Below are 19,453 nucleotides of genomic sequence, written 5' to 3'. Positions count from 1 at the left end.
TAATCCCACTGAAATCTCTAATTTCAGACCCATTGCCATCCTCTCCCCCTGTCAAAAGTTCTTGAAAAATGCATACATACTCACGTCATGGAAAATCTCTCTCAGGAAAACCTACTTACTACTACACAACATGTTTTCTGTCCTTTCTCAATACTATTTCCCTGGCTAGAGATGACCATAAACTTATCTCCGGTCTCTTCCTGGATCTCTCGAAGGTCTTTGATACTGTTTCTCACTCTCTACTATTAAACAAACTGTCTAACCTCAACTTCTCCCCAGATACAGTGGCATGGTTTGCAAGCTATCTAAAAGATAGATTCCAATCAGTAAGATTGGACACTGCTTTATCTACTCCCCTTCCAATAAAAATGGGGGTCCCTCAAGGATCCATTTTACGACCACTACTATTCAATATTTTCACAAACTTGCTCGATACCTCCTGTCCACTCTCCTCTATTATCCAATACACTGATGACTCTACAGTCATAACAATAGCAAACTCTCCCTCTGAACTCTTATCAGCTACCCATCTTCCTTTAACTCAGTGGAAACAAGGCTCTCAAACAACCAACTCATCCTCAACCCTAAAAAAAACAAAACTCCTACTCTTCCTCCCTAAAACAGCCAACCACATTAAGACCTCTTTTACTATCCAGTCACTTAACCATACCCCTATTGTAGTTGAACCTAGCTCAAAACTCCTCGGCATCTCAACTGATTATCAACTAAAATTTGATCTTCACATAAATAATTGCATCAGGAAAACACACCTTAAATTAAGTCTACTATACAGAAATAAAAAATTTTACTCTCAGAAAGCAATAATTGCTCTCACTCACGCTTACCTTCTCCCCTGCTTAACATATTGCTCACAAATCCTTACTAACCTTAACTCCTCTCTCCTTATTAGACTTGAGACTTCTTCTTCTTTCTGCTTTTCCCGGTTAGGGGTCGCCACAGCGGATCACCTGTCCTCTCATGATTGGCAGTAGAGTTTTTACAGTGTCGTGTTGCCAGCCCGGCGCCCAACCTTCCACAGAAGGCACACACAAGCACGCACTCATGCTAGGGCCAATTTAGAGTGTCCAATCCACATACAGCATGTCTTTGGGATGTGGGAGGAAACCGGAGCACCCGGAGGAAACCCATGTGACCACAGGGAGGACATGCAGACTCCACACAGAAGGCACCCCAGCCGAGGATCAAACCAGAGAACCTCTTGCTGTGAGGCGGCAACACTATCCGCTGCACCACCATGGCCACCCTCCTTACTAGACTTGAGACTACATAGCACAAAGTAGCTAAATTTGCAACTCAAAAATCCTACAGATCTCACCACTGTCTCTCTCTAAAATATTTAAACTGGCTTGAGCTGCCTCACCTCCTCCTTCTCTCTCAGCTTCAAACCATGCACTCAATTCTTTACCAGCCATCTTTCTGTCCAGCCTTACACTCTGTCATCTCCCACTATGCTCCTTCAAAAAACCTCCACAGCTCTTCCCAAGACCTCTTAAATATCCCAATAAATAAATAGCCCAAGTCTAAAGTAGGGTGCAACTTATATAGCTACCACCCCTCTTCTGAATGGAACAAACTTCCTATTGAAATTCGAACACTCACACATCTCCAAACAATTTAAACTAACTTTATAAAAGAATATTTCAAAGGGCAATGGATCTGCCAATGCTCAAACCCACCTTGATAACACTCTGATAATCTATGTATTCCTCTCTTTCTTATACTTTACTGTTATCCTGTATGATTCAATTGCAACCCCCCCCCCAAAAAAAAGCAAAAACAAAAAAAACACTTTACTTTATTTTTTTATATTTACTACTACTTTTAAAAATGCTGTTGCTAAAATCTAGCTGTTTGCCATTTTTCTACTTATATAATATTTGTATAATGACTAAATGTAATCTGTATACTTTTAAAAAAAATGCTCTTGCAGTCATCTAGCTGTTTGCCATTTTCTACTTGTATATCTGTATAATGACTAAATGTAATCTGTATATACTGGAGCTTTTCTCCCCAGACCTCTGCTGAAAAAGGGCTTCGGCTCAGTCAGACATTCCCGGTCAACAAAAGTAAAATATAATACACACACACATATATATATATATATATATATATATATACATACATATATATATATATATATATATATATATATTTTTTTTTGAATACCAACGGAAAAGAAAGAGGAAGGAAGGCCTACCACAAGGTAGAAAGAAGGGGCTGTACCAACGATGGTACTTTCACTACCAGAGGTAGACGGTAGGAAGATTAGCGAAAGGAGAGAGAAACGAACAACTGCAAAGGAAAAAGTTCAAGAACTTTTAAGTAACTTTAAATAATTTTAGTTACTGAAAAACACTTAGCGTTGACAGCGCTGGCTTGACATTTCTTGTAGGGAACATGCAAATGAGATCTGGAGAGACTGGAAGAGGGGCACTATGGGTAGGATTTAGCTCAAGAGCTTTTTGGCTGGCACGGACTTCTGAATGGGCCGTGTTGGTTCTGAGGACGGAACCGAAGTCCTAATCATAAGGAATGAATGAAGATTTACAACATCAGATGGTATTATTAATTAGACAGAGAATGACCCTATTTTTCTAATTTTATGGAGATTAGTCTGAAATAAATTTCCAAACTCTATGGTAAATAAAGCACTGAAGGAAAGATTATATAGTAAATGAGGAATCAAAGAAACAATAAAGCATGTGTTTTTATATTGCCCAAGAGGTTACAGACAATGGACAAGAGTAAAAAAAGAAAGCATTCTTAGAGAGATGGTGAAAGTATGGATAATATAAACTATGGTTATTACTAAGAGTGAAAAAAGTCTCATTGACAGTCTGAATAAAGTATGTATGACAATAATTTTGAAAATATTGGATGCTAGGACAAAAGATATTTATAGTGCTTAATAAACTATGGAACAAAAATTAAATGCTAAAGTCAATCAAGTTTTGGTTATGACAAAAGGGCTTGGGGGTTAAAGTGGAATAGTGAATTTGTTCTTGTGTTCAGTATTATTCTAGTTATGAGGAAGTATAGAAATCAATAAATAATGCTCCACTATTGTTTATGTTACAATGTTAATATATAACAAAGGATCCCTACTCTTATTGACTGTCATACATACTTTTGCCAGACTATCAATGAGACTTTTTTCACACTCCTGATAATTACCACAGATTATATTATCCATATTAATCTTCATCCCCCTAAGAATGTTTTCTTTCATTAATCTCCTCTTTAGGCGGTATCAAGGCAAGATATCACAGGGTATGGAGAACATGAAGGTAGACCTTGATCTTGAGATCAAATATTGCTTATAGTATCACGCACAAGTATGTAATAAAGCCCATGTCATAGTCACACAAGTGTCAAATGAGCAATTCTTGAACAAAAGATGGGAAGGCAGCATAACTTTTGTAATGTGTGCTTCTTAATCATTTGGTAAGTTTTTACTATAGTCCATAAAGCAAGAAGTAATATAACTGGATAACCATCTGGACAAAGTGATTTATAACATCTTCCATTCAAATTTGTTAGGGCTAAAAAAAGTGTTCATACTTTCTTATGGCTTTTTCTGCCAAAATAGACACATAATTGATGCCAAACTTCTAGACAATGTAGTAAATAATTTCTACCTGTTTGAATAGTTAGGGAAGAAAACATGGAGGTTGATTATTTGACTGAAGTTAGTCTCAGTTGCTACCATAGTCATAAAAGCTGGGTTAATACGTAAAGAAACTCTGTTCTTGTGAAATAGCATAACGGGGTTTAGAATGAAAAGATCTGACTCTTGGAAATCCTTCTAGTTGAGGTCATGGTTTCCAGAAGAATCATGACAAAAATGTTATATCTATTGTAGCTACCAGTTTAAACGGGGTAATACTGGCCAGAAGGATTTCTGGATGATGGCTACACTGAAGTGGCTCATGCCCCAATGATAAGGAGCAAACTGATATGGTTTCAATGAGGGCTATATGGGTATGCAAGCACAGGAACAATAACATACTAAAATGTAGGCTCTTAATATGGGCTTGAATGTGGGGGAGATCACCATTAACAATTAGGAATTCCTAATATATGGCCTTAATGTAGCATATATTTTGTATATAACCCTATATGCTAACATTACTTTGTTTCTGTTTCTCTCTCTCTCTTTCATACTGCTTGCCAATTTAATAATAAACACTTTTATTTCAGAATGGCTTAAGACTTGTATGAATTACTTCTGTATTATCAATCAGACAGAACTTTATATGCCTTAAAACTATGTGATCTTTATTTAGTTGACCACAGATATGGTACAGATTGTTTTGGTTATAGATTTATTGGTGACTCTTTTACAGAATTATAACCTACTGACCCCTTACATGTGTGACAACCTATAGGATGCCCTCTTTTGGTGTGCAATAGTGCTGTTGTGTGGGTATTTTTTCCTGACAACTTTTATTGGCACCCTTTTAACAGGCAATTCCAGAGATTATCTAAACAGCAAATGAACTAAGGAAAGGTACAGAAGGACATTTGTGTTTTCTTACCATAGTCTCTCTTAAAACCACTGTAATGCAAAGCCTTCCTTCAAAATAGACCTTGGTATAAAAAATTTATCTGTGCATCCTTGCAAGGGCTGATAAGAATACTTAAATCTGCTCTCTTAGAGAAGTGAATTGTACTCAAATACGATACAATCTTTGTTTCAAAGAATTCCCTGAAACACAGACAAACAATGCTGTAGCACTTCACACATTTCAGTACACTCAGACATACTTTACCAACTGATGGAGGGTATGGATTGAGTTCCCCATGAAAGCACACATATGGCTTAGAAGGCTTATGTTACTACACTCTCTCTGCTAGCCTTAGAGAGACTACTGCTTACTTTTGTGCATATAATAGCTAACAGGACCTATACAATTAATGTACCTAAGACACTTAAGAGTTAAAGATACCAAATAGGATGAAATTTGAAAGGCTTGACTCGTTTCAATCAAAGGAGTCATACAGGTGATATACTTTGCCTCTAGAAAAGTTCCTCTTTGGATAGGTGGCTTCCAGCATAGAAACTAAAGGGGATTTGCCTGAATTTATTCATTGGATTCATTGCAATAGCAAAGTACATTATTTTGCAAACTATGACCGACATGACAGATCATCTAGATAAAGAAAGCTGTGATGGCTCCAATGCAAGCTGGGCTGATACACTGTCATGAAAGTGATTTCAACTGGCTGGAATAATTTTTCTGGAGTTTTTTTTCACCTATATTTTTAACAAACTTGGGTCTTTGTCTACAGGTAAGCATTAAAGTACAGTTGTGTACCTACCATAAATATAGATGTTCGAGTGTATTCACTGATGCAGTCATTACACTTGGGTTATCCTGCTGGCAGGCTACCCGCAGTCAGCCTGAATTCCAAAGTCCTGGCCTGGTGTCAGTTGCTGTCGCTTCTTCCCTGACGTCAGTGCGCCAGGGGTATATAAGATGCAGCAGACGCCATTTGCTTCAGTTTTTCTTGCCCCAGATGTCAGGTGTCCCCAAAAGCGTAGGCTAAAAATTTTGCTTATAAAAAAAGCATGCAATAACAAAATACACCACATAGGTTGTATAGAATAGAGAAGTACAGATAAGTCCCAGCAATGAAAAGGGGGATGGAGGGAGGGTAACCTGGACTGCAACAGTGAATACACTCGAGCATCTACATTTATGGTAGGTACACAACTGTACTATGTTCATCGTGTTTCACTGTTGCAGTCATTACACTTGGGTTGAATCCCAAAGTTGAGGTTGGGTGGCTGGGCCTAAATAGAATTAGGAGTGGCTATGAGGCCCTGCAAAACTGCAGTGGCAAAGCCTGCTCTGGATTTAGAGTAAAGAGGTAAGTGGTAGTGCTTTGTAAACGTGTGCACTGAAGTCCAAGTTGCAGCCTCCAAAATATCCTTGGTTGGTAACTCCTCTGAGGAAGGCTGCTGAAGTGGCTGCTGCTCTGGTAGAATGTGGCCTAATGTCCTTAGGCAGTGTTTTGCCATGTTGTGAATAGCAGAAACGAATGCAGTGGCCTATCCATTTTGAAATAGTCTGCTTTGAAATAGCCTTTCCTTGTGATCCTGCAGCATATGCCACTAAAAGTTGCTCAGTCTTTCTGAAAGCTTTAGTTTTGTCCAAGTAGAAGCGTAGCTGTCTGTGTATGTCCAAAGAATGCAGAAGTCTCTCCCCTTTATTCTGTGGGTTTGGATAAAAGGTAGGCAAGTGAATAGTTTGGTTAAGAGCCACACTGGACACTACCTTAGGCATAAATGTTGGGTTTGTCCTTAGAGAAACCCTGTCCGGATGGAAAATAATAAAAGGTTCCACAGCCATTAATGCCTGTAACTCTGAGAATCTTCTTGCTGAAGTTACTGCTAGAAGCAGAGCTGTTTTCCATGATAAAAACTTTATGTCGGCTGTATTGGCTGGCTCAAAAGGAGGCAGTGTGAGCTTTTCCAAGACAAAATTGAGGTCCCATGTAGGTATTGGTGCTCTCCTTGGAGGTCTTATGTTTTTGGTTCCTCTGAGGTACTGCCTCAGCAGTGGATGCGAAAAAATAGGTGGGTCCATATTGTAGTGAGCTGAAATGGCAGAAGCATGGATCTTAATTGATGAGAAGGATAGGCCTTTGTCCAACATCTCAGTTAGGTATTGTAAAATCTGAGAGAGAGGTGTGTCCTGAATGGTCATAATATCCGCCATGCAGCAAGAATTTAGTGTTCTGAGTTGGCTGTGCAGGATCTGATTGTTTTGTTGGGTCAGTAGATGAGGAATTTGAGTTAATGTCCAGGCTGGGCCTTGAGACAAGTTTTTTAGGATAGGATACCAGTGCTGGCGTGTCCAGTCTGGGGCAATCAGTATCATTTTTGGCTTCTCTTTTCTGACCTTTAGGAGTACCTTGGGGCCTTGAGCAGAATCTCTGTAGTTGGCAGTTGTGAGGGGAAGCAAATAGATCTATGTCTGGGCATCCCTATTTCATTGTTATCATGCTGAAGACTTGTGAATCTAGTTTCCACTCGTGAGGGTCCATGAGGTTTCTGCTTAGTTCGTCTGCCACAGTATTTGTTTTTCCTGGCAGGAATTGTGCTTGCAGGTGCACTTGATAAGTCAATGCTGTGTTCCACAACATCATGGCTTGTCTGCAGAGGGGGTAGGAATGAGTGCCTCCTTGCTTGTTTATGTACCGCATGACTGTAGTATTGTCCGTTTTTATCAGCAGTTGTCCTGGATGGAGTAATTCCTTGAAGGCTGTCAGGGCATTCTGTACAGCTAGCATCTCTTTTTGATTGATATGAAAATGTATTTGTCTTGCAGGCCATGTGCCATGAATACATTTTCCTGCCATGTGGGCCCCCCCCAGGCATAATCTGATGCATCTGTTGTTAGTGTTTGCCTGGCTGTGGGTAAGGTGAATGGCTGTCCCTTGTTGTGGTAACAGGCCTGTGCCCACCATCGAAACTCCTGTTGCAGGCAGAGAATGAGAGTAATTATTGTTTCCAGGCTGTGGCAATGTTGAGTCCAAACACTTTTTAGGTACCATTGTAGCTTCCTCATATGCAGTCTTGCATATGGAATTAGCAGAATGCAGGATGCCATGAAGCCCAAAGCCTGCAGAATTTTTCTTGCAGATAACTGGGTCTTTGTTGCCATGCTTTTGAAGTATGAAGTCAGTTGCCTTTGTTTGTCTGGCATGAGATAAGCCATCTGGGCAGTTGTATTTAAGCTTGCACCCAGGAATATTATCTGTTGAGAGGGTACTAGTTTTGATTTATTTTCGTTTACTGTGTACCCTAGGCAAATTAGTAATCTTTTTACAAACGCCAGATACTTTAGTAGAATGTCTTTGTTCTCTGCTTGAATAAGGCAGTCATCCAAGTAGGGATATATTTGAATTCCTCTTTGTCTGCAAAAAGCAATTACTGGTGCCAGGCATTTTGTGAAGACTCTGGGCGCAGTAGATAAGCCAAAGGGCAGTGCAGAGAATTGGTAGTGCATTGAACCAGCTATGAATCTGAGGTATCTTCTGCAAGATTGTCGGATTGGGACATGCAGGTATGCCTCTTTGAGGTCCAACGTTACAAGCCAAACCTTCTTGCCCAGCATGGGCAGAAGCTGCTGCAGAGTCAACATTTTGAATTTTGGAACGTCCAAAAAAGTGTTTAGAATAGACAGGTCCAGAATTGGTCTCCAAGCTTTGTCCTTTCTGGGTACTAAGAAAAGTCTCGAGTATAATCCTTGTCCCTGCTCTTGCTGTGGTACTGGTTGAATAGCCCTCATGTCCATGAGAGATGAAACTTGTTTTTGTGCCTCTGCCCATTGATTGTGTGGGCAGGTCTGGCATACCTTTTGCCTTTGGAAGGGTGTGAAAGTGGAACCTGTAGCGCTAAGAGACTATGTTTAAGACCCATTTGTCCTGGGTGATTATGTGCCAATTTTGTGAAAAAAGTGCTAGCTTTCCCCCTAAGGGTGCTGCCAAAAGATAAGTGCTTGGCATTGGCAGAGGAAAGTCATTGGGACTGTTTCCTATATGGTTGTGATTTGTCTTCTCCGCTTTTGGAGGTAGTAGCACCCCATTGTTTGGGCCTGTATGAGCCCTGGGGTTGTTGTCTGCCTCTAGGGCGTCTGTATCTGCCTCTTTGTGGTGTGTCTGACACTGGAAAGGACCAATTCTTAGAAGGCCAGTTCCTGCTAAATTTGGGAGGTTGTACCTGTAAGAAATCCTTTACTGTCTGCATAGATTTCGCTTTATCCTCCATTTTCTTCAACACCTCTTCTGCCTTAACACCAAACAAAGTATCATGCTGTAATGGAGCATCCAATAATTTTGCTTTAACATGATCAGGCAGATTCTGTTCCTTTAACCAAGCATGCCTTCTAATAACAGAACCTGTAACAGCAGCCCTACAAGAGGCCTCCAGTGAATCAAACCACATTGCAAAGTATGCTTTCCCACTTGTTCAGCTGCATGCAATAAATCCTGCATTTTCTTGTTTTCAGAACGTTCAGAATTTGTCAACATTTTATGCTTTAGCAGTGACATTAAGTATTGCTGATATTTAAGCATATGAAACTGACAATTTAAAGCCCTTACAGCCAAGGTAGCAGAAGTGTAAACTTTTTTCCCCCATCTGTCCAGTGACCTAGAATCCCTATCCGAGGGAACAGGGTTTTTAGCTGTAGAGGCCTTGACCCCTTTGGGACCCTGAGATATTGTTTCTGGATCAGCAGCAGGGTTTTTATAAAGAAATTTGTGAGAGTCTGGAACCCTGTAGTATCTGTCTGACTTAACAGGTGCAGGAGGCAAAGAGTCAGGAGATAGGCCGGACTTTGAGAATACATCATCTACAACGTCTAAAACAGGTAGAATAGTAAGAGGTCTATGCTGGGGAAGTAGAAGAAAGTCTCTGAGCCTTTTCTTTGATTCTGAGTAATCCTGGCTCTCCCAGTGGAAATGCTCCCTCATAGTATGCAGGTTTTCCCCAAAAGAATAATCCTCAGGAGGAGAAGCTGAAGGGATAGATTCTTCAGCGTCAGAATCCTCATAGGGAGGCAGAGAGTATTCCTGTTCTGAAGAGGAGACAGAGGAAATGGAAACCTGATTAGACGAGTCATATTCTGTGTCTTGCCTAGGCCTCTTATCAGGAGGGGGATGGGAACCCCTAATCAAAGTAATTAGGTCTTCGGCCATTTTGTGCATCTGTTTTTTTAGGCATGGAAGTCTGTCCAGGAGAATGCTGTACTTGTTTATTTGTCTTTAAAGCTGTTTTAGTCTTTGTCTTGGAAGCTGAGTTTGGCTTAACATATAACTGTGTAGACCTGAAAACACCCTCAGAAGCCGATGCCTGCTCAGCGGCTCCAGACCCATCTGAGGGAATAGTTTCCGAGTGTCCAATACCTTGAGTATCCAGATGCCTAGCTGTCTCCACGTGGGAGTTGGTAGCGGCCTGTGGCTCTGAGGTAGCGGGCATCAGGGGCTGCAAAAGCGGCCCACTGAGAACCGGCGACTGGCCTAGCGGAGTCCTCGTCATCGGTTTTGGACCTCGGATGCCTGTCCTTTTCCTTGCGCTTTTTATAAACTCTGGTCGTCGGCTGTTCCGACAGCATTATATAATTAAACCTTTGGCCAAAGTAATGAATGGCAAAATCGTATCGACGCTTAATAGTGCGTTGGTTAAATCTAGCACAAAACTGACAGCTAGCAACGTCGTGGTCAGGGCCTAGGCAAGAAATACAGTAAGAATGAAAATCCTTATAAGGTATTTGCTTCCCACAAGAAATACAATTGTTAACTTTTTCTGACATCGATCTGGAGCAAGAAAAAAGTTTCCCCAACGGGGTACTTAGCTTTATTGAAGACTTCGGGTCTGAAATTCGTTTAGAAAATCTCAGGAGTCAGCCGACCAGCACTTGTGAACTGCTTTTGCTTCGGGCACCGCGCGGCAAGAAAGACTGAAGAAAATGGTGTCGGCTGCATCTTATATACCCCTGGGGCACTGACGTCAGTGAAGAGGCGACAGCAACCGATGCCGGACCAGGACTTTGGAATTCAGGCCGACTGCGGGTAGCCTGCCAGCAGGATAACCCAAGTGTAATGACTGCAACAGTGAAACACGATGAACATCTGATGTTTTCTAAAGTTGTAGGGTGATGTTTGCTGTTGCTTGCTAGAGTTGAGAATACCGCTGTTTTTGTTAATAGGTTAGATTATTTGTGTGTTCTTGAACTGCAATTGGTAGGACATATTCTAGTTTTGGCATGATTATGCTCCTTACAATTGACCTGGTGTCAAGAGTTAAATTGGTCAGACATTCAGTAGCACACTTTTGAGAAGTAACTTTATCAACCAGGAGTTGAACATGTTCTTTGAAGCAGAGGATATCTAACCACAGGTCCGTGTCTTTGTATTTTGCAGGTTTTTTGGAAGGAGTTTCTCTAAGGGTCACAGAGGTTGGTTTTAATTTTTAATGGTACTGAATAGCATGCAGCAGATGTTGTTAGTGTTTACTGAATGACTACTGTTGGTAACCCAGTAAAATCCTGTAGTCGAATTTGTATGGACTGAAGTTTGGGAGATGACTGTATAATAGTAATATCTTCAGCATACAAAATTACACATGAAGATGGAAGTGTGCTAGACAGGCCATTAATAAAGAGGGAAAAAAGACGTGAGCTGTGTATGCAGCCTTGGAGAACACATGCTGACAGTACCAGGGGGTGCAGAGTTGCTTCTCTGAAATAACTGAAGATTATGTTTGTCAAAAAGTTTTCTATCTGTGTAATACACTGTTGATAAAACCAAGTAAGATTAGCTTGTTGAAGACTAACTTACTGTTAAGTCTAGAACAGGCCCTTTAGAGGTCTATAAGAAGCCCAATGATTATGCAACCTTTTTCAGGTTTGTGTACACTGTCATTACTGTAGCATAGACTGTATTTTAAATTCTTCAATCACCTCTGAAACCATGTTGTAAGTTACTTAGTAGTTCATACTTAGTAATATGTTTGACAATAAAAAGTGATGTATTTTCTCAAGTACTTCAGTTATTTGGTACAAGGCTGCAATGGATCTGAAATGTGCATGTGTGTTTGTGTGGGCAGAGAAGATTTTGATTATTGAAATAAAGAAAGCATAGTTAATCTGGTGTGGGATAAACTGTAAATATGTTAAAGTGGCTTAGAAATTTTAGAAGGAACTATACTCAGAATGAATGGATGAAGTGAGTATGGACTGGGGCTGTTCTTTTTGAGGAGTTTTTCTGATGTGTCTTTTGAGTAGTTTTAGCTGAGATTTCTCAGAAGTAGAAACTCATATAATGACTTGGAGGACAGAGCTGAAATATCTAAGGTGAGGCAGAAGACGAGCTGAAAATGAACCTTGTTGATGTTAGTTAACTGCACTAAATGTGCAAATTAATCAATGAGGATAATGACTTACAGAGACCCTAAGGTTGAGATTCATAGAAAAGTAGCAAACAGTGCAGTGCTAATTAGCAGCCATGCAAAGGCTGTGGGGATTCTAAGATAATGTGTAATGCATATCCTCTTAGCGGTGAGCCACCCCACTCAGCAAACTCCTGAATAGTAACACATTGTGCAGCCATCCATGAGACCCACACTATGTTATGGCCCCAAAGATTCACAGAAGCAACACTTCTGTCATTTACAAAACATCAGTTAGAATGGCCACAAAGAAGAAAAAAATGTACCTCTGTTACACTACAAGAAAAAGTAAATGCCTTCACAAATTACAGAGAACAAGAGCATAAAGAGTACTGTTGTAGACCTCAACTGTAGAGTAGAAAATATCCATGACTGGAAACAAAATGAGGCAGTCTTGATTCTGTTTGGTTTTGTATCATAGTACCTCATTGTGCAGCACTTCATTTAGTTTAAGATACTGACCCAATTATAATGTAGTTACTGTTAATTTACTTTTAATGGGGTCTATATCACTTCAGCAAAGTGTACCGTGATCTCAGTATGAACAGACTGACGAATGGCATGTTCGATGCAGGTGAAGCGAAAATGCCATTCACTGAACTGAATTTTCGCAAGTGATATAGACCCCTTTTAATGTGTTATGCTGCATACACTTAGTAACAATGTGCCTATTATATTAAATTCATTTAAAAACTGACTCAAATTACACTGTCTGCTAAATAAATATAACAACATTTAATTAACTAATTTAGCATGTGCAAACATAGTGACTTTGACTGGTGACTTCACACACAATTTTGACATGAAGCTGCAATTCATTCAGAATAATATGATGATTCCATATGTGCACTACAGCATATAGTTGTTCATCATGCCTTTAACACAATACTACAACATAATATTGCACCTTTTACACTTTGTCATACTCACTTATGTCCTGCAATCCAATAAGAATGCTTTAGTACAGAATATGAATTCAAGTAATTTCTTTATAGAGCACAGTTCTATGAACTGGCAGAAAATAATCTACAATCCAGCTAAATCTGTTTTTCATTTCAATGTTCAAGTATTGGTCCCAAGTGTAATGGAATACTGAAACCCAGGCATAAGTGTTTTATAGCTGGACTCCTGACTTGGTGTTAGGTTCCCCAGTACTGCATTTCAGATTTAGGTTCTCAAACAGAACCACATCAGTCAATGCCCTAGAGCAAGCAAAAGTCACCTCCAAGTAATTTTTAAGAAACAATATACGATGACATCTCCTGAAGTCTTCCTGTATAGTTCAAGGTTTCCAAGTATATGATACTTGGAAAGTAAGGAATCACTGTACCATTTCAAGATGTTTCAGGTGGCTTGTTTGGAGATTACAGAACACAATGTTGTACTTATGCAACACTGGGTCAGAACAGTGGTATATAAAGTGGTATAATGAGATCCCTGAAGTTACTTGACATGCTTTTTAGAAATATGTGGCAACAAAGTAAGCTTTTCAGATATTTAGTAGATAGCCACATTCATAAACATACCAAGGAAAAAGCATTACTTGGCTAACTATAGCAAGTTTCCTTCTATGAAGATCAAAATTAAATACAAGTCAGAAGACATCTAACAAAAATCATTAGGTGATAAAAGGTGCAGTATGAATTAATGTTGGTGGCCTTTACTAATGATAAAAGTATTTTTAAATATATGAGATTATATCATAAGTGTGGGGAATGTGGCATAAATCAAAATATCAGTGACTCCATTGTTACGGACCTCAGTGAAACTGCAAACACCCTTTGTAAAACCTTTTTTTTTTTTGCTGGGAGAACTTGTGTCATGAAATCTAGAGATAATAATGCATAGAGGAAGGAGGATTATTTAAATTTCAAACATGGATGTGGTGTCTGCAGTGGAGGATATAAAAAGCCAAATGCTCTTGTTGGTCCTGATGGTCTGAATCATTATTTATTGTCAAGAATGATGACATCATTAGTCCCTTGTTTAACCTACTTGTTTCAAAGAACACTCTATGTTACGTTATGTTGCAGGAAAATGTAAAGAATCTATAGTTATCCCCATCCCAACAGGTGGTAAATCTGGGGATGTCATTAACTACAGCCTCAGAATCATTGTTGATTTAGTTTTTAGAAGAATGTTATGACAATTTTACAATTTGTACAATCATTTAATAGACATTACACTATGTGGATTTACTTCTGGCAGATCCTGATAAAGTAATCTGTTAAGAGAACGCTGAGATCTCTCTTGACTGGAACATATCTACTGATGTGGTATATCTGGATTTATCAAAGGCCTCTGATTCAGTCCCACATGAAAAAAATCATTCTAATTATGGGAAAATGAATATAAATAGGCATATTATTGCCGGGTTAGTCAGCAGCTTTAAAACAGGAGATGCAAGGTCAGGTTTAAGATCAAACTTTCTGATGAAAGAATAATTAATGTAGATGCCCTGTAGGGATCTATTCTAGGAACATCTCTATTTAGCTTTTATGTCTTTCTTTCTATTCAGTATGGGCATCTGGATAAGCAAGTATACTGATGACACTGAAGTTGGAGCAATATTAAGAAACGTTAAGGAGTAAGGAATTTTTGCAAAACTATTTGGACACCTTATACAGTTGGTCAAGCAAAAGTTGGTGTTCTTTAACACAGAAGAATATAAGTTATTCCACTTTGGTAAAGGGAATAGCAGTTACTCCTATACAATGAACCCCCAACCCATTCCAGAATCAAGGGTTACAAATGACATAGGAGTTGTTTATGACAACAAATTGCAGTTTTGATGATCAAATAATGGCTGTTGTTCACTGCTGCTATGGTATAACGAACGTTATCTATCACTCCATTAGCAGCAGGGAATGAATGGTTCTAACTTCATTGCACAAGTCACTGGTTAGGCCTCATCTTGAGTATTGTGTTCAAGCTTGTATATGTGACCCAAATTGTATAATAACATAGAAACATACTAAGAAAAAGCATACACAACTCAAATATAACAGAGGCATGGCACCTATACCACAAAGAAAGACAAAGTCCTGAATCTTTTTTTCTGTCCATTACAAAGTTACTAAGAGAGGATGTCACTTTGATTTACAATTGTTTAAAAAATGAGCTCATGGCTTCACATTGTAGTATAAACTTCACTCATAAAAAACAAAAAATAACTCAATGATATACTTACATATAGCTATGGATAAAATAAGGATTAAAAGCTTTATATTCAGATCAGAAAGGAGTTGTAACTCTCTCCCCCTGGTCATGAGACAAGTCACATCACTAACGATAAGGCAAGTTCAGCTAAACAGTTGGCTTGGGGATGGTGTTTTATTAACCGTTTACAGGCAGAAACTTCTAGACAAGCTCTTTGAGGCTTAGAATTTGTAGCATTTCTTTACTGAATATTAAACATTTTCAGCAGAGGCCCAAGAAGAAACCTACAGGAGGTGATAAAAAAAAAAACTCGCAAACTCCAGAAAACAATGGAAGATTAGCTATTATTCATGTTAATAAAAAATATGGAGAAAAACAATTTGATAGTGTTCATCAAATTTTGACGTTTATGGCAATTCATAAGAATATTTCTATTAAAATTTTATGGCCATATTCTTTGCTGAACAAAGTACCAAACGTAAACTGATACTTTAACTCCAGGTGTTTTGGTTATCTGCTAGGAAAATAAATTACTGTATGTTTTGAACGATGAACTGCCATTTTCCTTAACATCCGTTTTCCTAGCAAAGACAGGCAAGACTAGATAGAAGGTGGCTGCACTTGGCATCCATTATGTGTTGTTACTCATTAACAGACTTCATACCAAATATGAATGTAGGTTTCATGTATTTTCTTCTGCTGAAAAGGAAAATAAATGGAATGCAGTGACAGAGAAATACTTCAGTACTAAGCTGTCTGCAAATCATATGAAGAAATATGATTCCTGCTTGTGCTTCATATAACTATAGAAAGTACCATGTTATGTACATTAGCAGAGGATGTTGAGGTTGTTAATGTATACCTGACAGCAATATTAACTTCAGCTAGATGTGTTTCCTGTCTATAAGGGACATTAACTTTCTCTTAATGTCAGGGTACTAGTTTATTAGCCAGCATACAATTCTCTGTCGTGGGCAGAGCAGGGCATGGTAGGACAGGTCTACTATGTAAAGTCTATCAGCAACTGTTTGACTATCCTGAGTCACATTAAGCCCGACTTCCAAGTAATTGTACTATATACTGCTGAAATGTTCATGTGGTACCTTTTTTATGAACAACACATCAGATTTGCATGTCGGTTTATGGACTAAAATGAAAAAATTTAAGAAAAAAAAATTGGTATTCCATATATTTTGAAAGTTTTGAGAAATGTGTTTGCCAAATATATAGGTTGAAATCTACCAGTGCACAGGTGAACAAAGCAAACTAATACTTACAGTTGTACTCCAGCTAAGGCCTGTAGTATGATACTCTTTGATGTAAGACTGAAGTTCACACCAGATGCTCAGATACGATTTAACCCAATCAACATGCCTTTTATCCCTTTTTGAAAAGGAGGGAAGGGAGAAAAAAAGGAGACAACCTGGCATTAATTTGTGAATGACCCTGGAGTATGAAAAATTATCAGAAAAAAAATCCCTATCTATTAACCCCCATAGCATAAAAAGAAAGTGCACTCCACCACAAAGTACATTGAAAAAACTTATGAATGCAGTATTGTTCCAAGTTATGTTCAACATATGTGGTTACATCATACACACACAAACAGCAATACATGTGTCATCAGGTAAGCATTTTACCAGAATGTCAAATCAAAACATTTCACTCCTACACAACTTGTAAAGTCAACTACACAATTACTTACCAGATAATTCAGGATGATTTGCTTATGCGTGTACTCTGTCCAACTTAGGCGTAGCTTGAGTTGGAAGTTGCATCTAGTAAAGCAGTGTTACCTTTAACTTTATGGCTTGCGTTAGTAAAACAGAATGCCGTACAGCAGGACACAAGTGTGGAGTGAAAGGACTAAAAGAAAGCTGCTTGCTGTCTCCTGACTGTTTCTTTTCTTTTTCTCTTGATTGTCCTTTTAAGGAAACAAGAGATAATTTGGGATGTTTTACTGGTGCTTGTGCTCTATCTAGCTTGGGAGCAGCTGTACTTGGAAGATGCAGTTAGTAAGGGGTAGTACATCTTTAATTTCAGGGCATCTAGCAGTATAAACAGACCACTCTACAAGTGGAAGCGACTCCCATAGACATGAAGACACACAGACATGTTTTTGTGTCTTTGCATGTTAAGTGCTTTGGGCTGTGTGGGGTTGTGTGTGGTCGTCAGTTGTACGGAACATACTTCTTGTTTTAGTTGTCTGTGAAATAGTTTAATGGAAATTATGGATGAATTATGTTTACATGGCATTACTATTATGGAGTTACCCACAAAAATGGTTGGATTGCATAATTTACGAACTGCAACAGAAAAGTTTACTGAAAGTAATGAGTATTGCAACAAATGTTTGGAAAAGCAAGGAATGGTAGGAGGAAAATAGACCTGTCTTTTAGCAAAGATTAAAACTTTTGGAAATTCAGTTGTTCAGACAGTAGTAACTCAAAGTTGTGAGTTAACTCGGGTTGATAATGATTTATCATCCGTAATGTTTCTAAATAAGGAAATAGATGCCTAGGATGAAGACTGTAGGCTGGGTGAATAATTAAATATGCAGCTAAACTCTGAAGATGACAAGGATAATCAAAATATAATGTACTGAATGATGTTTTGCAGCATAAAAAAGGTTAACAACAAATCAGGTTTGTGACTTCTCTAGAGTGCCTTGTAGTAAAAATGGTTCTGTGACTACAAATAAATGATTAAGGAGTGAGAAAGAAGGATGTTCAATAGAGGACTCTTGTAGTCAGACTGGTAAGAAGTGCAGCTGAAAGTACACAGGCCTCAATGACTCGTGAAGACCATGTCTGTAATGAGGCTAATTTCAAAGCAGCTACTCATAACAACACCAACAACTACAACTATATTTTAATAATTGGTGACTCAATGTTCAGGAGTATAAGGAACATTGTTTCAAGAATAAACAGAGAATCAATTACAGCTTCATTCTTACAAGGTAGTAACATGGCAAATATTAAAGATGGTATTAAAATTATGTACAAAAGGTTTGAGATACAACTTGGTCATTGTTGTATGTGGATGTAATGATGCAGGAAAAATTAATGATAATGCATTTCAAGCAGTTGTACATAAAATCTTACACTTGAGTAGGCAGTAAAAATTAAGCTGTTTTTAGTGAAATCCCTCCAGTCCCACATTTTCAGGTGGTGATTTGACAGCAAGCAAGGTCGTTTACTAATTGGATAAGGTACAAATCTTTACATAATTCTGTCCAAGTAATTGATCTTTGGGAATTGTTTGAAAATAAAAACAAGTTTTTTTAAGGATAAATTGCATTACGTAACCAAGTTAATATGTTAAGTTCCTCAATAGCCAAACCAATAAAAAAAAACTTAGTGCTGGGTTAGCGTCTGTAAAAAAAAATAAAAGTGCAAGCTTGAAATGTTTCTTACTAAATTCTCGTGGTTTAAATAATAAATTGGAAGAGTTAAGTCCTTGTTTAGCCAATGAAGGGACCAAAGTGTTATTGATTACATAAACAATATAGTAGAAAAAAAAAAAACTAATATCCACGATAAATAATTCAGGATTCTTTGGGCACCATAATTACAGAACTGATAGGGGATATCCATTTATGTTTCCAGAAAGTATGAATCTGTAAGTACATTTTTGTTAAAGTATTAGAATTTCTTATGGTTAGTACAGATGCTAGTGGAATTAACATAGACACAGTAACTTTTTATCAACCTCCCAATATTACCAAATAGAGTAATGAACAACTTGTACAACTTACAAGGTGGACCTAATTACTGGAGATCTAAATGCTCCAAATGTATACTGTGTAGCTCTGAGTACATATTCAAAGTTAATAAATCAACTGATAACTGACAGTACCACAATTTCTTACGCTCAAATAGTGAATGAGACATTAAGAGGAAAAAAATACTGGATGTCATTTGGATCTCTAAAAGACTAAACTTTGTGGTAATATAGGTCCTGATTTGTGGTGCTTAGACCATCTAAGTATCAGTTTTAAGGTTGCTTTATCATGTCCAAAGTTGACTAGGAATTATGAAATGGTGAAAAGTTTTTATCAATTGGACCTTGAGTTGCATAAGGCATCTATTTAAACACGAGATTGGTACTCTAATTTTGAAAATAAAGATACAAATGAAAACTGGAATGTATTGTATAATTTTATTAATGATTTGACTGATCAGTATGTCCCAATGGGGGGTAAAATTACTTAGTTGAGTTAATAGTCACTCCTGATGGAACCTAAAGCTATACAAGTCTAAAAGAAAAAGTTTGTGGAGAAGATATAAGAACTCTCCTTCAGCTTCAAAT

At 38.2% G+C, this 19,453-nt stretch overlaps 1 protein-coding gene across 1 annotated transcript in view; it reads right to left on the bottom strand.

Annotated features, from left to right (window-relative positions):
* The window catches only part of LOC122796955 (adenylyl cyclase-associated protein 2-like), a 750,428-nt gene that overhangs the window by 654,986 nt on the left and 75,989 nt on the right, over positions 1-19,453 (bottom strand). The window contains exon 4 of the mRNA XM_044065728.1: positions 16,420-16,525. Coding sequence (XP_043921663.1) covers positions 16,420-16,525 — 106 coding nt within the window. The remainder of the gene's footprint in view (positions 1-16,419; positions 16,526-19,453) is intronic.

Source organism: Protopterus annectens, chromosome 3.part0 (assembly GCF_019279795.1).
Source record: "Protopterus annectens isolate FY-2018-M chromosome 3.part0, PAN1.0, whole genome shotgun sequence".
NCBI classification, from domain to species: domain Eukaryota; kingdom Metazoa; phylum Chordata; order Ceratodontiformes; family Protopteridae; genus Protopterus; species Protopterus annectens.
The sequence above is the reverse complement of the archived record's forward strand: the minus strand, read 5'-3'. Positions and strand labels throughout refer to the sequence as shown.